The sequence below is a fragment of the Nanorana parkeri genome, unplaced genomic scaffold (genome assembly GCF_000935625.1).
Source record: "Nanorana parkeri isolate BGI_ZX_2015 unplaced genomic scaffold, ASM93562v1 scaffold508, whole genome shotgun sequence".
NCBI lineage: Eukaryota > Metazoa > Chordata > Amphibia > Anura > Dicroglossidae > Nanorana > Nanorana parkeri.
The window spans coordinates 311,355-333,683 of record NW_017306776.1 but is presented as its reverse complement, the minus strand read 5'-3'; the positions used below and the strand labels follow the sequence as shown (position 1 = coordinate 333,683).

The following is a 22,329-nucleotide window of genomic DNA, read 5'->3' as shown; positions in this document are numbered from 1 at the left end:
GGGGGGGGATATATTACAATGGCACCTGGAAGTGGGGGGATATATTACAATGGCACCTGGAAGTGGGGGGATATATTACAATGGCACCTGGAAGTTGGGGGATATATTAGGCAGGAAGTGAACATTTTGTCCCTGAAGTTGATGTGTTGGAAGCAGAAACAATGGGGGAAGTGTGAGGATTTGAGGGACTTTGAAAAGGACCAAATTGTGATGTCTAGAGGACTGGGTCAGAGCAACTCCAAAACTGCAGCACTTGTGGGATGTTCCCGCTCTGCAGTGGCCAGGACCTACCAAAAGTGGTCAAAGGAAGGAAAACCAGTGAACCGGCGAAAGGGTCATGGGTGACCATGCTGACCCATGTCCACCGCCAAAAACCACCACTGTATTGAGACTTTGTTAAGGGGAACATTTAGATATGAGCACTGCTTTGCTCGCCGCCGGCATCACAGGAGCGAGCGCTGTCCCTGAGCATGCTCAGTGCATTCTCTCCACTGTCGTAGCCCGAGTTCAGCCGTGGTGACCGGAGGAGCCAGTGTTGGACGCTCGCCCCCAGCACCATTCTTGTTCAGAGTCCTGTGCATGCACAGTGTGCGCGCTTTCCTGCTGCAGTGACTGGACCAGCCCAGCCCTGTGCATACACTTGGCCTTGGACAAAGATGGCACTTGCTCCGGTGATGCTGGGAGCGAACGTCCAATGGCTGGCTTGTCCACACACCGTGGCTTTGCTTGGTCTGGAACAGGAGAGAGTACACTGTACATGCCAGGGCTGTGGCCAAGGACGACATTCGCTCCTGTGATGCTGGCGGTGAGTATCCAATGGCTGGCCTGTCCTGTCAACGCAGCTGAGCTCAGGCTGCGACATTAGAGAGAGCGCACTGGTGACCTTCCAATGGTACGCTCATCCTGGCAATAGGGTGGAACATTGCAGCATATTGGGAACTTCTCATCAGGCTTCAGTGGGGGCGCAAATGGCCGACAGGTATAGCAGACATATTCATGAAGATTTTAACAACATCTGCTTAGTTGATCGTTACCTTTTTTTTTTTTGCAAAGGTGAACTAACCCTTTAAATGGGGACATTAAATTATTTCTTCTTTAAACACAAACAAACTCACAAAAATGATCGTTAACTGCAATTTATTGCAAAACATACTCTCTCAGATTAAATTAAGCAAAGTCATTTAAATATATTTCTCAGTTGAGCACAATATTGTAGTGGATTAGGACTCACACACTAGTAATCTGCTGGTTAGACACTTAACACATAAGAACCAATCAGATTGCACGTTACTGAGGTCTCATCAGTAATAAATGCTGATTGGCTGGTATGGGCTGCAGTGTACTTTGCCTTACTAAATTAGGCCATATATGTAGAATTCTGAAACGGAAATAGAATGATCCCAGAATATGTCTTTTAAATTACTTTCTCTATTCCTAATAAAGATACATGTGATAACTTCAATTCAATGCATTGTAATAATAGCAGTGTATGGAGGCACAATGGCACATTGTAGGAGGGGGGTCAGAACAATGACATGACTTTTCAGAGTACCACAGATTGATCTTTGTAATAGAAGGGTGGGAATGCTACAAGGGTTGGATAGAGCGGGGAAGGCATTGTATTGCCATGTCGCCATTGGGGAGATTCCCGTTCACTTCCTGTTGAGTCACCAGGAAAGGGACGTAGGGAAGATCTCTCTAATGGGGACACAGGAAACAATAAAATCACTTTGCTTTTAGTAAAGTGGGAAGAGATTAGAATATCTCTTCCGTCCCATTTGGGGGATTTCCTGTGTTGCCAACAATGCAGGAAATCAGAGGGAATATCGTCAATGGATGCATAGGTGGAAATAAACAACTGACACAAGTTCTAATCCTTGACCTTTCTGTTCACAAATGCTAGGGGGGGGGGGGTTCAACTTTATAGTTATAAATCTGATCGGAAAAAATAATACATAGGTTGCCAGTGTTGACTGCCTCTTTGGGAATGCTCGTTGCCTGGCTGTCATTCAGCTCCTCTGGATGTATTACTTTCCCAGTCATTGACCCAACATGCAGCAACTGCAGCCATGATTGACCTACAAATATGTTACAGGTCATTCAGGAAGAGTATTTAAGTCCCCAATTGAACGCTCAGTTTAAATCAGGCAAATACATTTCAGGTGCATCAAAACAAAAAGGTGTTCAATGCTTTCCAGTTTGTTTTCCTTAGAGGAGCCTGTGTCCTGCCTCGGACACAGAGAGCAAGGATTCCATTCTGCAGCATACTTCTGAGAAGCAGCGGTCTCACTGCACTGGTCCGACACACCCCTTACTGAATCAATCCTAAAGCTCTGCAACCAGAAACGTTTATGCCAGCAGCTGATAAGAGGCTCTGCAGGACCACTACAGAGAGACCACTGCTTCCCCACAAGGAGCAAGGACCCTGTTGCTGTGGTGCAGCAGTGGTTTCACTGCAATGGTCAGGCAGACCCCCTACTGCATCACACCTATAGCTCTGCTATCAGCAAAACTCAGGTTTGCAGCTGATTGGAGAGCTCTGACTCAGCAGGGGGTGTGCTGGACCACTATAGAGAGAGCACTGCTTCCCCGCAAGGACCATATTGCTGTGGTGAAGCAGTGGTTTCACTGCAATGGTCAGGCAGACTCCCTAATGCATTACACCTATAGCTGTGCTATCAGCAAAACTCAGGTTTGCAGCTGATTGGAGAGCTCTGGCTCTAGAAGGGTGTCAAACCTCTGCAGATGTTCCCTGCACGGAGCACGGGTCCTTCTCTGCAGCATGCTGGCAGGGTCAAGCACTTCTACTCAGGCGGAGACCACATTTTTGTTTTGATGCACCTGGAAGGTATTCAGCTGATCCAATCGGGCTTTAAAGGCTTAGTATCTGCATGGCAGCTAGCATTCTCAGATGGAGAGGTCAGCAGGGAAGCCCATGTATTTCACTCTCATTGTTCTGACTGCCCTATAGCGATGAAAGCTGAAGTCTGATTGGTTGATGCATTGCACCACCAGTAATACCTGCAGCGAGGACCATTTTATTTCTTTGTTCTCTGGTAAGTGACTGTGCAGTGGTATACACGGAAGAAGAAAAGCGCCAAGCTGGTGGTGCCTTTGGCATGTTTAGATTCAAGTAAAGAAACAAACCTCAGAACTGTTTGCAGAGGAACGCTGCTGGTGTCAGTAAATATTACTTAATATACAGCATGTATGGTCTAAAGAGCAACTTTTGGGACAAGGCTCTACACCCCTATCAGGTCTTTAAGGGAACCTGTCATGACATGAATGCGCAAATTGCCATCACTGAAAATTCAATGTACCTGCCGTGCTGATCCTGTGGATTTAATGCTTTCTAAGGGGTCTATTTAAAGAGCAACAATATGGCCAGCCTTGTGATTTGAAAAAAAAAAAAAAAATGCTCTGCACGTGTGTAAAGCACAGCGATGTGCTCTACAAATGAGGATTGGACTCCGCTAGGTTCGGGAGTCCTAAGCTGGCGGAGTGCAATAGAAATGAATAGGGAGCTGTTTTTATAAAAAAAAGTCACATGACCACCTCCCCTCCAATCGTGCCGTTCTCTCTGCTGCCTTAAGCAAGGAGAACTCTGTAGGATACCGCACGCTGCATGGCGTGGTCTGAAATTATGGATGGGTGTGTCTAGTCATGCAGTAGCCCCGCGGCATATAACCGAGAGCGGCTGGTGATATAGTGAACCACTACGTCACTGATCCAGAACAGGTAAGTTGATCAGGACTCATATCTCTGTTGGCGCTATATAAATCCTGTATAATAATAATAATAATAATAACAACTCACAGGTTGAGCACTAGTTTTGGGTGATGCCCTCTGAAAGCACTGAAGCCAAGGCATTGGTATTGGCATGAACGCCAGGCAATTTTCAGAAAGATATCAGCGATAGCAACCTATTTCATTTTCTCACAACAGGTTCCCATCCACTGCTGGCCCCAGGATTCCCTTCTTCCACCCCACCCATGGCATGCGCTGGACTCCCTGCTGTCTCTGGCCTCCAGATTCCCAATACATTCCTATGAAACAGACAACAGAGGGTGAAGGATTCTGGGTAAAGTTGCTCTTCTCGAACCAAAATAATAACATTATGTGCGTATAGATATGAAATCAACATAATAGTAATAATTAAGAAAAAAATAAAACTACCCCGGACTTTCCTTTCAACAGATACTGTATAACAACCTGGGGCTTATTTTGGCGCATCCATCAAATCCCCCCACAGCGCCAGGAAGAAGTGCAAAGCAAAATTGAACAAATCAGCCATGCACATGAATCGAATTTCACACATTCACAATATTCTTTGCTCTGGTCTAGCAAGTCGTCATTTTTTTCTTTTTTAGCTTTGATAAAATTAGGAAAACATTCTTTTTTTTTTTTTTTTTAAAATGCCAAAACAAAAATAAAATGAAATGTGAATTTGCTAGACAGGACAAAGTTACAGATTTAGAGATTAAAGTGCCCTCTGCTGCGAGACAATCAGAGAGTGACCCAGAGGTAACATTTGCACTGAGAAGAAGCTGGATTCAGTCTTTGGGCACCTTGAAATTATCTTTCTCTTTGCGGATCGATGCCATCGTAGAGATGGGGTCACTCTCCCCTGCGTGGTCCTGCACGGACTTCTCCCTGTCGGTGCAAATGCAGACAATCCGGTTAAAGGGAAAGTGGAGCTATTTCAATTCAATAATTCAATTACATTTTATGAAGGGGTATCAAAAAGTAACACCTGTTGTTTCATATCTGCTGCTCATGTGAATTTATCATAAAATGCCTGAAATATGTACCACACATGGCTTGAAAAATCTCTCGTCTGTGACGAGAGGACGCAGGAGCCCGACGAGTAGCTTCCCGGCCGACCGCTGTAATGAAACGGCCAGCCGGGAGCTTTACATTCTAGAGACGCCCAATTGCTTGTAGTAGCAGTAGCTGTCACTGCCGTTGCCGGTCCCGAGATCCGCTGTGCCCGGTGTGACTGGGACCGGCACGGCTCTGTAACAGGAGATCCAAGGGAGTTCAGTATACGAACTCCCTCTGATATCCTCTCCAGTCCCCGAATGCAGGAAGTGTTGTATATTACATCACTTCCACATTCTGCTGTAACTCACCAGCTTCAGAAGCTGGTGAAGTAGATCTCTGCATCATCAGCTTCTCTGGGGATCCCTAGGTGACAATAGGGGTCTTGGAGACCCCTGATGTCTCCATAAAGAGGACCTGTCATGTAAATTGGCTATCAAATAGGGAGCTTCTTAGCCCCCTATGTGATAGCAATAAAGTTAAGTGTAAAAAAAAAAAAAAAAAAATTAAAGAAGCATAAAAAAAACACTAAATTGTTTTTAAAGTCCCCTGCTCCCACATACACACGCAAACATGCGTCTGGTGCGCCTAAAAACGACGTTTCCGTCTATTGTGCCACACATGTTACATATCACCGCGAACGTCGGAGTGCGAGCAATAATTTCAGGGCCATTAATCACTGATAACACTAAACTGATGAGCAGTAAAAGCGTTTAAAGCATCACCCATGGCCAATTTTCAGGTGTGGTCGTTTTTTGCAATTTTGCGGGCGCGCACAATTTTAAGGCTTCACATGTTTGATGTCTATTTACCCGACGTGACCCCGACTTTTATATTTTACCAAAAATATGGGTAAGAATAAATGTTTTTTAACATAACACAGGGAAAACTTTTTTTTACTCTTGAAATTTACGGTACTTTTTTCATTATATAGTAAAAAATAAAATAATCTTTTGGTAATTAAATACCTTCAAAAGAAGGCTCTATGTGTCCCTAAAAAAATGTTAACAGAAATTGCAAGGCTATAGTCCGGTCATGCTGACTGGTGAGACACCCTAAAATTTTTCAAGCCCTGGTCATACATATGGTCTAACTCAATCATTGTGCTTCTGTTTTCATGTGAAATGTGGATGAGAGGTTGAAACAAAGAGCAGTATTCGAGTTTCTGACTAAAGAGGGTTGTTCGGCTGGTAAGATCCACACAGGCTTGAAGAACGTGTATGGTGATGCAAGTAAGTACTTTAGCAACGTTGGGTAAAGAAGTTTAAACAGGGAGAAACTGAAATAGGTGACAAGACATTGAATGGTGCTATTAAAGCTCTCCTCATCCAAAGAAATTCAAATTTGCCAGATCAGCACAAATCTGCCGGATCATGGTGTTCTAGGATGACCATGGCATCATTCTCATGGACCTTTTTGGATAAAGGCGCAACAATCAACAGTGAAGCCTACATTGATACTCGTCAAAACCTGAAGGAGACCATCAGGAAGAAAAGACTATTGAAAGACATTCCTCTTATGCCACCAGTGAGGTAATTGCCAAAATGGGCTGGTCACTGGTCCCTCATCCACCCTACGGCCCAGATTTGGCACCATATGACGTCTACCTGCTTTGGCTAATGAAGGATGTAGACTGCATTCTATCTGGCAAGATGCAGGCTGAAAATGTTCAGCCTATTAGATCCTCCATCTTTCATTGGCCCAAACTGGTAGAACTCAGATGGTGCCAAATCTGGACCGTAGTGTGGATGAGGGACCACTGACCAGCTCATTTTGGCAAGCACCTGACAATTTTGGTGCTGTCAGGGCTCTCCCATAGCTCAACTTTCAAATGATTCAGCAGGAATCTGCAAACACTTGAACCGCATAGGGCTAGCACATGGCAGAGGCACATTGCTTGGTTCAACAAGCCCTTTTAGTTGCCATGAATTAATCTAAATAAAGTGAACAGGGTCACCGATAAATTAGTCAAAAAAGAACTGCACACCCTAATCATAACATAGGTCAAAGAGCATTATATGGTTACTACAGCAATAACCCAAGACTTCCTCAGAAAGTCTCACAATAATTAGGCAACTGTCTAGACATTATCCCCATTCACATTCGTTATGCATGAACACACTTGGCCCTTTTGCCCGTTTTGGCACATTTTTTCACACGTCCACATAGGCCAGCCAAATTAACTTAAATAGACTGCCCTATATGCGACAAACATGGCAAAGAAGCTCATGCAGCTGCTTGACTTGCAAGCTTTATGCATCCTATTAGGTGCAGTCACTATTCATGTTTTTAGGCAGCCGCATTGGGCCAACATGGGAGATTCCTCCATCCCGGCTGTTCAACATGGAAGGGGGAATCAAGTAATTTTCTCTTTTTCAGGATGTGGGTTGAACGAGGAGAATCTAAAACGTGTATGTCCAGCTTTATTATAGGTATGCTGGAAGAACTCACCTGACCCTCATAAACGGATTAAATGTGAATTCTTCTGCCAGTGTGGACGGTATGGTGGGCTCCCCATCATTGTACGTTTCCTGAAAAGGTGAAACAAAGAGCTCAGCATCAAACTAGAGAAGGACAAATCAAAGGAGTATTCCTCACGTCACCTTTCAACATCTCGTGGAGTCACGGGGCCGCCCAACGAAGTACTGATGGGGTGGTCATAATAATCTGGCCACCCAGTGTATATATACACATACATACACACACATACCTGACGGCTAAAACTCACTGACACATTATAGGACATACAGTACAATATTATTTTAACATAGCAAAGTGTTGGATTGATGACATCATACATACCTGCTGCAGCCTCATGTTATGACCCAATACTGGGTCGCTCTTACAGACAAATCTTAATTTCCTGACAGGGCTGAAGAGCGGAGTGACACATAAGAGATGAGCTTACCAGTGTGCTAGCTACTGGTGAAGCACTGGACTCAAAGATGCATGTGATCTCCAGTCTCTCTCCCTGCTCCCCATCATCCAAAAACCTGAGGAAAGGGGGGGTTATGTACTCCTAAAATTATAGTACATACACAGGACCAACTATATCTGTGTGGCCCTTTCATCCCTTTTTCTGTCCAGTCACAAGCTGGGGAAGGGACTAGTCTTGTGTGTATACTGAGCTACGGCATAGAAAGAATAGGTCTTCTTCCCTGCCAGACAGGGCTGTGCTGTGTGGAAGGGCTGTGTAAATCTCTGCCACACAGCAAATTCCCGGAGATATTACCTACAGTAAGTGCACAAAGCTAATTCCATGGCATACAGTAATCAAAACGGGGAACAGCAAGTAAGTAAAAGTTCAAAACAAATGTCAGTTAAAAATAAAAAAAACCTTACAATGTATTTACACACACACACACACACACACACACACACACACTTGTTTCCCTATAAGCCCTTGTGCCTAGAAAGTCGAGGAAGTGATCTTTGCCCGGTCCTCTTCTATTATTAGGAAATACAAACTTTAAAAAAAAAAAACAACAACATCTACAAATGACCTACCTTAGCCCAAGATAACTTTTGTTTGATCTGTTCATTGTTGGGTTCTACGTGACGTGCAAACTTCAAATTGTTGATCGTATATTCATGTCCACAGTACACTCTCTGTAAGAGAAATACAAATTAAATATCTGATATTTTAATTTTGGGTCCAGTGCTACAGCAAACATCCAGGCAGATGTAATATATATATCTATATATAGATATATATATATATATACACACAGTTTAATCCAGTTTTATATTCAAAAATAATTTTATTGAGACCCACGGCCGGCCCATACATGCACGGCTGTATCGGGCCGCTCCCGGGAAGGACAGGTGCTGCGTGTGATTGTACGCAGCAGCCTGTTTTTCTCTATGGGAGGACGCGGCTGTATGCCGCCCTAGGCTCACTTGAACTGCACGTCCATGCGGGTGTCCCTGCTCGGACGCAGACAGGATCCATCCTGTCAGCGTACGAGTACGGACACCGGTACGGCCCGATACGGCCATGCACACAGCACGGATCTGTACGGGCCAGCGGTTGCTCATGTGAATAAGGGCTTACTCCAAACAGAAAACAAAGTTTTGGCTTTAGATCTACTTTTTTATTACAGGCCTTTATATAACACCATCAATATACACAGCATCTTACATACTATTCATTCAGATCAGTCTCTGCCCTCAAGGGCCTTACAAGCTAAGGTCTCTTTCGCATATGCATACATTGTATGACCATTTAGGGCTGTTTAGACAGGAGCCAATTAACATTCCAGCATGTCTTTGGAGTACCCGCATGAAGCACACACAAACACAGGGAGAACATGCAAACTCCATGCAGATTGCGTCCCGGTCAGGATTCGAACTGAGGGCCCGCAGTGCTGCAAGGCAGAAGTGGTAACTGCTTTACATAAGAGATTCCCAATCATTACAACCTCATAATATGCATCTGCCATTGCATTTGACTAGAATTATCTGCTGGAGAGTTAAACCACCTAATATAGAGCCAGAACTATGAGTGGTGTCACACTGTTGTGAATCTGTATTATATTCCCATGGAGATGGACTGTACTGGCACCTGGATGTGCCAAAGCAGACAAATGGACATCACTATAAGTTAGACCGACTACCCCTCCTGACATACAGGTGCTGGGCGTTAAAGAGTTCACCGACAATCCCGGTCCGTTCCACTGAACAGAAATAATACAGTCACACTCCAATACTCAGAGACCCCCCTCCAGGATTTTAATTCTCTGATTCATTTCCCCCAACCAATGGGCTTTGTCATAGATCATTAAACCCACTGGTTGGGCAAAAATGTGTCAGCATCAGGGGATGTGGATCCTGGAGGGGTCTCTGCACTGTTTGGTACAATAAAGTTTATTTAACATCTAATTATTGAAGTGCGGCTGTATTGTTTCTTTCGGTGGCACCAGTATATGGCAGAGAACTGTGAGCCATAACTTACCAGGAGCTGTATGAGTGTGTATAGAGACAGAACTTGCAGACTACAAAGTGCAACTGACTCTACTCTATGAATGAAATGTCACTTCTGGATGGACAGACCCTTTAAAAAGCACCTGTTCTCATTACCAGATGTAACAGAATGACCATATCAGTGCATATCAGACAACATAAGGTGTTTGATCATAGCTTCCTAACAACAAAAATCACTAATGTTGCTCACAGAATATCATATTACAATAACGACTTTCTTAAAGGAAAACTATGGGGTCAGGGCTTTTCCCCATAGTTCTCCTTAGGGTAACGGGAGGACACAAACTAGCGTCCTCCCGTCACCCAGAGCTCAGTATACCACAAGCTACAGCTCGCGTTATACTGAGACGCCGCAGCTGAAACGGATCCCAAAAATGATGCCGGGATCCGTCCAGCTGCGTGAGTGACAGCTGGCTCTGCCTATCTAGAGGCAGAGCCAGCTGTACCCGCCCCCTCCCCCGTCTGATCCGCCAGACAGCGCTGGCGGATCGGAGCGGGGAGTTGGGAATCCAGTCCCTACCCTGTCACGGCAGAGAGCCGTGACAGGATCGAGAGGTGAGCGAACGCCGGTATGTGTTCGCTCACCTCCTGATCTACTGAGCCGACCTGTGACAGTCTCATTGTCACAGGTCGGCTAGAACTAGAAGGTGAGTGAAAAGCGCTCCTCACCTCATAGTTCTCCTTTAAGGTTCTTATTTGCATAGGTTTAGGCACATGATAGTGCAAGGCCCTGGTAATAGGCCACACAGGCACTGTGTACTGCATTGAGGGCCACATGGTGCCGTTTGCCCCAACACAGAAGTCTAGGTATATGGAGAGGCTGTGGTGGTCCTGCCAGGCAGTTCTTTTGCTAGAGTGGCACATTCAGGCACCTTATGGTGTCTATTACACAGCACAATGGTCACTGTATTATGTTATGGAATGATACAGGTTCACTTTAACCATGATAAATGTCCCAATGAAAGTAAATAGTAAGCCTCATGACATTACGGTCTCTGGTGGAAGACTGCCCAGTATCTCTATCAAAGCTTTGTACATTTCTTCCGCCGTCCCCTCAAAAAACTTGCCACAGCCGGCCACAAAGAGGGTGTCACCTGCGAAAGAGAAGACACAAGTCTGTAACCACATGACCTCATTATACAGAAACTGGATGTCCCATGCAGGCTATATCAGAGGTGCTGAATGGTACCAGTCCAATATTATGTCCCATATTTTAAAGTCTGGCATCACCTGAACCAGATACGCTCATCAGTGGTGCTATCAACATTTACTGAATGTTCTATGGGAGCTTTAAATATTTGCTCTATGGACACACGATGCTGCAAGCATGGCTTAAAGCGAACCTGTATTTTGCCCATACTGGGCAAAGCAACAGGTCCTCTTTAATGGCAGCCCCACCAACAGCACACACCGATTTTCCCTTTGCTCCCTATCACTCCGTTCTGCTGTTAAAAAGAGGTACCGACTCCCCTTCCTCCCACGTGACACCACCAGTGCTTGGTGATTGGATGCTCAATGTCATGGAGCTCATATAGGGTCAATGATGTGATTGCACCCCTCCCCTTTGCTTACCTGCAGGTGACTGGGTGGCAGAGGAAGAAGCTTCCTTCCATGTTTGGCGTAGCTCCTTACGTTTTCAGAAGAACTCAAGTTCAGACCAGGTTCGGGTATAGCCCGAGCTCATCCCTACTCGTCTATATCAAAATAAGGAATCATCGGGGAAGAGATGGGGGTTGGAGTCAAGGGGGAGTCTTTCACCCTAGGCAAGTTGCTAAATTTCCTACGGCCCCATTCTACCTTAATCTGTCATTGCCTCCCCTGCTACTGTCATTGCCTTTGATGGGTGGTCCCACTGATGGATGGTGGAGTATCAATTTTATTAATACATATATAAGGGATTGACCCAAAGGCAACTGGGATACGTCAATTTCCAAAGTTTCCCACAGCTGAGTGGCTGCCATGAACCAAGATGGAGACTCACCTGTGAACACTGCTGGTGGTTCAGAGCTGTTGGGCTTTGTCACATAGTAGCAGATATGTCCTGAGGTGTGACATGGCGTGTAGAGACACTTCACATGAAGGGACCCAACCTAAAACATGATAGAATTTTTTTTTTACATTTAACACAATAACAACCAATTACAGTTTTTTTTGTTTTTTTTTAAATGGTTCTGATCTACAAAGCCCAATGGTTTGGTGCTCTGTTAAATGAAAAACACAAAATGATATAAATAATTTAATTACAAATATATTTTGTCAGAACCACCAGGACCTTCAAAAAGTTGGAACTTGTGCTTCCTCATGTGACAGCAGTTGGGTCTGGTTATTGGCCGCTTCAACTGTTATATTGAGGAGGATGGGGGAAATGTCACATGCTCTCCCTAACTTGGAAGTACCTGCAGATTTCTCAGGGCTCTGGCAGTAGATTTGGGTGGTAGGGGAACATGGGGAAGGAAAGTACAGGGTGCTTATTGTGACTCCTATAAAGCTTTTACTTTTCTCACATTCTAGCTGAACAAGGTATACATTAGATGGCAAATAATTTAAGGACACATGACCATAAGTATGTGGATACCCCTGTAAGTTATTGAGTTTAGGGGTTTCCAGAGAACATCAAACAAAGACATTTTACAAAAATGCGCCCTTCCAACCTTTGAGGTAACAGTTTGGTGAAGGCCCTTTTCTGTTCCAGCATGACCTGGAGACCAGCAGACATGGCTTGATGAGTTTAGTATGGAGGGACTGGAGTATCTTGCACAGAGCCCTGACCTCAGCCCTCCTGAACACCTTTGGATGAATTTCTAATTCTGACTGCAAACCAGGTCTTCTCATCCAAAATCAATACCCCACCCCATAAATGCTTTACTGGCTATGTGGGCACAATGGCTTTGGAATGGGATGTTCAACAAGCTTATTTAGGTTTGATGGTCAGGTGACCACAAATGTTTGGCCATATAGTACAGCATTGATAACATTTAGAACCATGGTCTCCCCTAAACCAGAGGAAATACAAAATTATCATGCCAGATTAGAGGGCATTCCCTTCAAGCCAACAGTTTTCAAGGGAGGAGTCAGGCTACCACAGGGTGTTTGATATTCATTTCCTTCAATGTATAGGCGACTTACCTGAAATGTGGTTAGATGGGAAACTCTCTGAGTTAAAGCTCCAACCCTCCTGTCTCCACCATACACAGTCAGCCCTGATACCATTTTCACAAGTTTCTCATTGCCTCCTGCATGGTCCCTGGAGAAAAAAAATATCCTTCTTTAAACAGAAGATATTTACATGTCACAAACCCAATCTTAAAGTAGAACTATGGCCTACCATTAAAACATGTGCTGCAGCAGTTAATTTTAAGTGCAGAATACTTCCAGTTTTCTCTTAGCTTCCCTGCAAAGTCCTTCAAATACCTGTTGATCCCGCCAAGAAATTCCACTTAACACAGCTTCCTGTATAGTGTGGTTAACAATGCTGCACTGCTCCTGTATCCAGAGCAGAGTTGCCACTCTCATGTACGCAGTGCCTTGAACCACAGTGGCATTGGAAGACATTGCAGGGGGTGTGGCTGTCAGCATTGTCACTGCTGATTTACAGCCTACAACTTCTCATTCAGCATTTGGCTACAGCTAGTGCCACCCACTGCTTTCTGCATTGACAGTACTGGCTCTGTTGCTGAAACCCTCCCACTGTGAGCTGCAGGCTTGTGCGTTACATAGTAACTAGATTTGGTCATTTAGGAGCCTTTAATTTGTTCTTTAAAGTGAACCTGTCATCCATTTTAAGATTTTTGAAAGTAACAGTCCTGCCTAAGATGCTTATTTTGCCACATGTGAACCAGAAAAACTCCTCTGTGTGCCTTTCAGAAATTAGTTTCCCTGACTTCAGTGCCAAGCTTTGCCCTCACCCATGGCTAAGCACAGGCACTTTAAAGAGACGTTGTTAACTTGCCCATACAGGGCACAGTCACAATGTCTGCTTATACCCACCCTCCCAGCAAGTTATACCTAACCTACCAGGCCCCACGTCCCTGCTTCGTGGAGGCACTCACTCTAGTGGGGCTTCTGGATATATAGAGGAACATGTGACCTCCTTACTGTGACAGTGCATGGTCCTGAGCAGCCAATTGCCAGGTCTGAACATTGTCATATGAGAAGGGGCAGTAACTTCATCCACATAGGCAAGCCCCGACATCAGAGCTTACCCAGGGTGGACTCCTACAGTGGAAGGTGGGGAGGGAGTATGAACCCTAAAAGTATACCTTGTTAGGAAGGTGGCCTATCAGCAGACACAGTCATGCTGTCCTAAAAGGGGCAAATTGACAGGGGCAATACAACAATCAAAGGGTCAGGCCCAATGCTTCTTTTTAACCACCTACAAATGTAGGGTGTGTAATAGGTAAGAAAATGCTTTTCAAAAGAGCTAAAATATCTAGCATCAAACTATTTGGCTCTGGGGGGAGGTATCGCAAATATATTCACAAGTTATATATATTTAATGACGTTTTTAACTTTGAGTTTCACCTTAGTATGGAACTCCAGCCAGAATATTTTGCCTAGTTTTTGATAGAGTTGGGAAAGGTTAGAAGATTAGGTTTTTACTGATGTTTGTGGTCTCTTAGGGGACGCTGCCACTCACTTGTGTTGGAGGTATGACAGGAAGTGAGATGAGATCTACCAAAAGTTTGGGGAAGTTCCACCTTTGATGGTTGAAACAAGAACAGGTGTCCTCATTGGGAGATTTCCCTTCACTTCCTGTCCTGTGATAGCAGTAACTAGAAAGGGAACGAGGGGAAATCTCCCATTACATAGCAATTAGTGATGGGCTCGGGCATGTTCCCAAGCGCCTCGTGCCAAGCCTGCCAGGAAGCTATCAGCGCGCAGGGCCAATCACAGGCACTGAGACATTTCCTGATCTCTGCAGCTGCGGACCGGGAACATGTCTCAGTGCCTGTGATTGGCCCTGCGTGCTGACGGCTTCCTGGCAGGCTTGGCACGAGGCGCTTGGGAACACGCCCGAGCCCATCATTAATAGCAATACAAAACCTTCCAGATGTTCTGTCGGTTTCCAACTCTGTCCAAAATTAGGAGAATAAAGTTTTGGCTGGAATTCTTCGGTAATGATCACAGTTTTTGTTTTATCCAGCTGTATTTACAACTTATAACATCCAAGTAAAAGATATAACACTGGCATGTCAGAAAAAAAATAAAAAACAGAATCACAGAGTTGGGGAAAAGGATCACACCCTCCATAAATGCATCATAATATCGACCTGTACTTCTTTTCCTTTGAAAATCTATACTGCAATTGAAATAATAACACAAGTCAGATAAGGATGTGCTTATGGGAAACACAAAATGCGTTCCTTTGTTCCTACCTTGAACAGCAAGACATTTTGGTGCTCATCTTTAATTGTGTGAAGGATTGGGGCTGTGTTGCCCTTTCATTCTCATGCCAAGCTGATTATTTATATCTGGCATGGACGCTTTGGTTATAAACAGCTCTTTTTTTCTCCAGGCATTTTCATAAATAACTTGTATAGAGTGAAAGGATGAGAACGCCACCTCCATACAAGCTGATTCTCAATGGGACAAAACTAGAGCGGCTAAACTATAGCAATCGTATGATTTATTTGTGTGGGGTCTAGACTTCGACCACCACCAGATTCCAGAATGTCCGCACAAAGTCTAAATGGTCGGGTGCTGGCAGGAAGCAAAGTATCCCCTTCCGTTTTCAGTGTTACAGAAACCACTGCAAAATGTGAACCTATCAGTACAAAATCAGGGAGCAAAAAACTTTGCTCCAGTCTGTCCTCAGCAGCCTAGTTATTCCAACAATTTGGGCAGCCATTTTGCCTCTTACACAGTGCAGAGAAGATCAATCCAGGCTGTCAACTGGCTAAAGTCAGGCATCTCTACCCAGGGCCCTCCCCATAATGAGGAAGCCAGAGGCTGTTGCCTCAGATGACATCTCTTTGGGTCTCGTGGAGGCCTTTCCAGCAAAAGCAACTCAAGTTGCCATACACATCTCCCCTCCCAGCAATTAGCAACCTGGGACGCTATGCCTGGTGCCCCGCTCAGCTCCTGGCAACCATTGATATCACTGGTTGCCAGGAGCTGATTTTTCTGTGACAGAAATGTGGCACTGCTCTCTGCATGTCAATGGCCAGGGGAGTGGTAAGAGATGGAGGTAAGGGTTTAGCTGTTGACATTTGGCAAAAAGTCAAAATACCCATACCAGTAACCGTGTTGTATAATCTGCACTTTTTTGGGGAAACAAAGTTTGTTTCAAATAACTAATGGTGAAGGCATAACTATGTGTACATTCTTTGGGTATAAAAAGGTTCACTTGACATAAAACTGATACCAGCCCAGTAGAATAAAGTACCTTCTGCGGCTGTACAGGATCCACAATGGCGGCTTCCTTAGTCTCCTCGTCAATCAGGAGGTACATGTAGTTGTCCGTCAAGGCAGGAAGCAGCTCGATCTTCATGTTGCGCTGAGCGACCAGTTTAGATTTTCGAAAGTCAGACTCTTGTTGTTGGAAATTTAAAGTGCTAGTCCCCAAATAGGCAGAGCCTGACAACAGAAACAGAACTTAGAATGGGAACCATTCCATAAGCCATGTGCTTATATGGATGGCAGTACAGTGGTTAGGAATGATGCCTTGCAATACCAAGGTGCTGGATCCACCAAAGCTCTTCCTGGGCTAGATCTGACTAGAAGCTTCAAGAAGCCAACTATTCTTTCTTTACTTCAAATTCAGCAAATGCATCACGAGTAATGAAATGTAACCCAAATAACTTGTTATCTTAGTTATCAAGCACTTGTTTTTCTACTATACATTACAAGAGGAAATGCCAAGTCATGGTGACGGATCTTCTTCACCAGCTCCAGCCCTCATTCCTCCTGCCACTGCTACTCCCCAACAGCCTCGTACACCAACACATTTATTTATATTGGCCGTACACAACCACACATCTATCCTGCGGCTTATTACCTCCACATGCAAAGTTATGTATCCAACAACAACCTGTGACACCTATCCTTTTACCAGACTAGTGCCATCAAGAATATTAAGGAGGGTATGGTGATGGATAATGGTCTATGAGCTTTGTAAGGATTTACAAGATACAGAGCTAGGGCAGAAGAGACTCAAAGCAGAGGAAAAGGGGAGAAGGGAAAAAGAGGAGAAAAGGGGAAACAAGAGAGAGAGGGAAGGGGAAGAGAGAGAGAGAAGGAAGAGAGAGAGGGAAAAGGAAGAGAGAGAGAGAGAGAGAGGGAAAAGGAAGAGAGAGAGAGAGGGAAAAGGAAGAGAGAGAGAGAGAGAGAGGGAAAAGGAAGAGAGAGAGAGAGAGGGAAAAGGAAGAGAGAGAGAGAGGGAAAAGGAAGAGAGAGAGAGAGGGAAAAGGAAGAGAGAGAGAGAGAGGGAAAAGGAAGAGAGAGGGAGAAGGAAGAGAGAGAGAGAGAGAGAGGGAAAAGGAAGAGAGAGAGAGAGAGAGAGAGAGAAGGAAAAAGGAAGAGAGAGAGAGAGAGAAGGAAAAAGGAAGATTGTAGAGTTGCCGTTAATTAGTTCTCCAATGTATATGAAAGGAGAGAAAGAGAGAGAGAGAGAAAAAAAAGAGAAAGAGAGAGAAAAAGAAGAGAGAGAGAGAGAGAGAGAGAGAGAGAGAGAGAGAGAGAAGGAAAAGGAAGAGAGAGAGAGAGAGAGAGAAGGAAAAGGAAGAGAGCGAGAGAGAGAGAGAAGGAAGAGAGCGAGAGAGAGAGAAGGAAAAGGAAAAGAGAGAGAAGGAAAAGGAAGAGAGAAGGAAACTGGTGAGAGAGGGAGGGAGAGAGAGAGAGAGGGAAAAGGAAAGAGAGAGAGAGGGAAAAGGAAAGAGAGAGAAAAGGGAAAGAGAGAGAGAGAGAGGGAAGAGGGAGAGAGTGTGTGTGTGTGTGTGTGTAAGAGAGAGAGAGAGAGAGACAGAGAGAGAGAGAGAGAGACAGAGAGAGAGAGAGACACAGAGAGAGAGAGAGAGACAGAGAGAGAGAGAGAGAGAGAGAGGGAAAGAGAGCAAGAAGGAAAGGGAAAAGAGAGAAGGAAAAGGGAAAAGAGAGAAGGAAAGGGAAAAGAGTTAAGGAAAGGGAAAAGAGAGAAGGAAAGGGAAAAGAGAGAAGGAAAGGGAAAAGAGAGAAGGAAAGGGAAAAGAGAGTAGGAAAGGGAAAATAGAGTAGGAAAGGGAAAAGAGAGAAGGAAAACGGGAAAAGAGAGAAGGAAAAAGGGAAAAGAGAGAAGGATAGAGAGACAGAGAGAGAGAGAGAGAGAGAGAGGGAAAGAGAGCAAGAAGGAAAGGGAAAAGAGAGAAGGAAAAGGGAAAAGAGAGAAGGAAAGGGAAAAGAGTTAAGGAAAGGGAAAAGAGAGAAGGAAAGGGAAAAGAGAGAAGGAAAGGGAAAAGAGAGAAGGAAAGGGAAAAGAGAGTAGGAAAGGGAAAATAGAGTAGGAAAGGGAAAAGAGAGAAGGAAAACGGGAAAAGAGAGAAGGAAAAAGGGAAAAGAGAGAAGGAAAAAGGGAAAAGAGAGAAGGAAAAAGGGAAAAGAGAGAAGGGAAAGAAGAGAGAGTGACTGGGAGAGAACCGGAGGACAGAAAGGGGGTAAAAAGAGGAAGAGGAAGGAATGAGAAAAAGATGGGAAGTGGACAGAAAGAAGGAAAACAAGACATTGACCAAATAGGAAAATGCAAATTTGTGTTTACAGGCAAATGAAAAGAAAGTGAATGTGTGCGAGGGACATTACAGCAGGTGACACATGTAAAGGTATTTCCCTTCCCTATGTGGCCTTAACCAAACATAAATAACATTATGCTTAATGCGTTGTGGTAAAGAGATTATCATCCACGTGTATGCGTGTGTAGCGCAAAAGCTCTAGCACCTATGAAAAACATTTGACACATACAGGGCTATTCACAAAAGGGTGAAGAGTTTGGAGAAGGCCGGAGAAGTGAACAATCTAGGACAACATAGCTGAGCTGGAAAGTGAGCTGAATTGGAGATATTTTCCAGTTCAGCTATGTTGTTCTAGATTGTTCCCTTCTTCTGCCTTCTCCAAACTCTTCACTCTTTTGTGAATAACCCAGATAATGTACATGACTAAACGTTTATAGACATTTGACCATCACACCTACTATATGACCAAAAATATGTGGACACCCCCGCCGTTATACAGTTCAGGTGTTTGAAAGGGAAGGGAACTGTTTATGCTTCAACATATAAAGACATTTTGGACAATTGTGGACTTCTGACCATATGGGGACAGTTTGGTGAAGGCCCTTTTTTTGGCTGAATGACCATACATTTACACAGTCACAATCCAAAACCTTGTGGAAATCCTTCTCAGAAAAGTGAAGGTTGTTATAGTTTCAAGGGGAAGGGGGGCAACTCCATATTAATGCCCATAGTTTTGCAATGAGATGTCCTACAAGCTCATATAGGTGTGATGGTCAGGTGTCCATAAACGTCTGGCCATTATATCTGCTGCAATGTGAAATCCTTGTCCTCGCTGTAGGGAAAAATACAGTGTGCATAAGCCATGAATGATTATCTTTGTGAAGCAACAATCACCCAAAATGCCTTCTGGGGAATATTCAAAGCCTGGTGTCAGATATCCAGTTTATCATTAACGTCTACAGACAAACATTGGGTAAATGTCTCATTAATAATCATCAAACTCGGTATAACTACGTCAACTTGCACCGCTCACAGATATTAAAGTAAACTTCTACACATCTGAACATAAAATGTATATTTGCCATCATAGGGAGCATAAAAGTCATCTTACACATATATGAAGTTCTTTCTGAAGATCCTTTTTATCCTGAGGGCTGCCAGGCTTTCCCTGTCCATGACAGGCTATGGACATCTTAAAGAGACCCTGTCGCCAGACGACCATTGATATCACCAACAATCTTCCAGAAGATGATGTGTGTGTTTAATGCATTTTTTGCATGTTATTTACTTGTAAAAGCCTCCCTTGTGTAGACATCTAAATGTCCTCAGACTGCTTCTGGGCGACGCCCTCTTGGATGTGATGTCAGCAGTCCCAGCAGACTCAGAACTGTCACTCAAGTAACACTCTAGATCAGACCTGTTCATTTTACTGCCCCGGACCGTATCCGGCTTAGTCTGCTGCTGTCCGGCCTGCCGACCTGGGCTCTGTTATAGCTGGCTGACAGTGGGTGCAATGGCCTCCAGCACCGGTGCATCCACCGAAGCTGTAGCCCACCCTAGGTCGGTGATCAGGCAGTCCTAGCAACCAATGATGGCAGGGTCCTTCTCTGCAGTCATTGGTTGCTAGGGCTGCCGGGCGTTCCTAGCAGCCAATGATGTCAAGGGTCCTCTTCTATCCCGTCTCCTGCAGCTCCTGTAGCCCAATTTTAAAAAAACAAATTGGATAGATTAGTGTATGAATATATTCTTTGGGTACCTAAAACATCCATAAGCATTTTAGAGCAGGAAGAGTTAAAACCTCTTATTTTTGCTCCTTGTGCCACTTTTGGGAGATGTCCTTGCACTTCCTGTCCCAGAAATGCAACAGGAAGTGAGAGAAAATCTCCACAAAGTGAGGGGAATACTCCTCATAGACAGCGTGTCCAATTTGGATGATTCCCACTCACCTCTTGTTCTGGAGAGAACTCTAAAATTTTTGGATTTTCCTCGCTTTCTGTTCCAGAGACAATGATCACCAGTAGAGATGCGCCGATACTGTTTTTTTTGGTATAGAGTAAGAGTACTGATATTTTTTTTCCGGTACTCGCCGATACCAAATACCGAAAGTCCCATTAAGGAAGCCAGGTGGCGTGTAATGACTCGCCAGCTGGCTTCCCGATTTGCAGGGAAGCCGTCTCCATGCTCTCTCGTCAGCTGGTGACGAGGGAGCATGGAGCCGGCCTTTTGGGCCATTCAGAAACCCAGGTGCCGTGTAATGACCCGTTGCCCGGCTGCCTGATTAGTCGAGAAGCTGGCTCCATGCTCCCTCGTCATTAGGTGACGAGGGAGCATGAAGCCGGCTTTCTGGCCAATCAGAAAGCCGGGGGGCGTGTAATGACTCACTGCCGGCTTCCTGATACTGGAGGTATCGGAGGCATCGGAGAATTTGGGTGAGTAAGAGTACTCGCCCAAATGCTTGGTATCGGCATTGGTACATCCCTAGTCACCAGGACAAGCAGAGAGGGTAAATATACCCAGCGGGGACACAGGCAGTAATAAAAACCTGTTAGGGATTCTAATCCTTCACCATCTAATTCATGTTCTGTATTTGGCTTCTTTTAGCACAGCTGAAAAAAAATCATGCTACTGAAATGACAAGGAGACCAGAGCGCCCCCTGCTGGCTGGATAGAAGACCAAGATCATTGCCGCAACATTAACAGGTGGAGCCAACAGTGTGGGACCAGTGGAGCTTCTACCAACTACCTTTTTTATCTGTCTGTAAGGGGGGGGCATCCTGCTAAACTTCATTGTAAGGGCCATTCTTCCTACTGACCATCAACATAACGGGACCACCAATATAAGGGAGCGATTACAATGATTACCAACGTAAGGGGGGCGCTTTTCTACTGACCACCGATGTTAAGAGGCATTCACACCAACTACCAATGTAAAGAGGTACTTTTCCCCTGACCATCAAGATAAGGGGGGGGGGATTTCTTCACTAACCACAAGATGCAAGAGGAAACTTCCCCACCGACCACCAATGTAAGGGGGCTCTCCTCCACTGTCCATTAACATGAGGAGTCCCTTCACCGCCGACCGCCAACGTAAGGGGGCCCTTCACCACCAACGTAAGGGGGCCCTTCACCGCCAACGTAAGGGGGCCCTTTACTGCCGACTGCCAGCGTAAGGGGCCCTTCACCGCTGACCACCAACATAAGGGGGCACTTCACCACTCACCACCGACATAGGAGAACACTTCACCACTCACCACCGACATAAGAGGACACTTCACCACTGACCACCAAGGTATGGAGGCACTTCTCCTTTGACCACCAATGTAGGGAACACACTATTTTCACCAATTTTGTGGATTCGTTTAATTCACTTTTTCACCCCTTGTCTTTTTTCTGTACAATTTGCGACCTCCTGGCATCCCTCCTACACAGAGAAGGCATCGCTCCCCCAATTTAGGACTGGTGATGAAAGTGACAGGTGCTGTTCCTTTAAGAGCTCGGTGCATAGCTGTGTATACAATCACATGACGCAACTTTCAGCTTCAGCGTGCCTGTAAGTTGTGTACGAGAGCCCAGGCAGTGTGTGTGTGTCTATGTACATGGAAGCAATGCACACACCCTGCACACATCTGACACCCATTCACTGACAACCAGAGATTAGGCTGGAGCCGCCTGCCCTGTAGGGTCACACATACCCACTCTGCAGCCAGCCGCAGCTCCCAGGAAGGACAGTGCGCACCAGAGCCTCCTACTGCTCCCAAACAGCATCATCCTGAAGGGGCTGGCTGCACGCTGCAACCGGGGAGGGATCTGCACTGACAGCCCTCTA

At 45.0% G+C, this 22,329-nt stretch overlaps 2 protein-coding genes across 2 annotated transcripts in view; both read right to left on the bottom strand.

Annotated features, from left to right (window-relative positions):
• The window catches only part of FAHD1 (fumarylacetoacetate hydrolase domain containing 1), a 26,367-nt gene extending 12,387 nt beyond the window's left edge, over window positions 1-13,980 (bottom strand). Inside the window, exons 1-2 of the mRNA XM_018561229.1 lie at window positions 13,970-13,980; window positions 1,689-1,698 (exon numbers count right to left, since the gene is read on the bottom strand). The gene's annotated coding sequence lies outside the window, so the exon portion shown is untranslated. The remainder of the gene's footprint in view (window positions 1-1,688; window positions 1,699-13,969) is intronic.
• On the bottom strand, window positions 4,425-22,329 carry LOC108790850 (hydroxyacylglutathione hydrolase, mitochondrial-like). The gene is made up of 9 exons (XM_018561208.1): window positions 22,196-22,329; window positions 16,169-16,380; window positions 14,007-14,080; window positions 12,931-13,069; window positions 11,786-11,894; window positions 10,795-10,898; window positions 8,329-8,430; window positions 7,273-7,352; window positions 4,425-4,653 (listed from the first exon to the last, which is right to left on the bottom strand). Exons 1-9 carry the CDS (start codon window positions 22,269-22,271, stop codon window positions 4,554-4,556), a joined length of 996 nt encoding a protein of 331 aa, XP_018416710.1. The 5' UTR covers window positions 22,272-22,329; the 3' UTR covers window positions 4,425-4,553.

Coding starts and splice junctions, on each gene's coding strand:
- LOC108790850 (XM_018561208.1), bottom strand. CDS start 22,271: ATGATGCTGTTTGGGAGCAGTAGGAGGCTCTGGTGCGCACTGTCCTTC. Junction 7,353..8,328: donor AAAAGTTATCTTGGGCTAAG/GTAGGTCATTTG, acceptor TCACCTTTTCAG/GAAACGTACAATGATGGGGA. Junction 4,654..7,272: donor AATCCGTTTATGAGGGTCAG/GTGAGTTCTTCC, acceptor TTGCACCGACAG/GGAGAAGTCCGTGCAGGACC.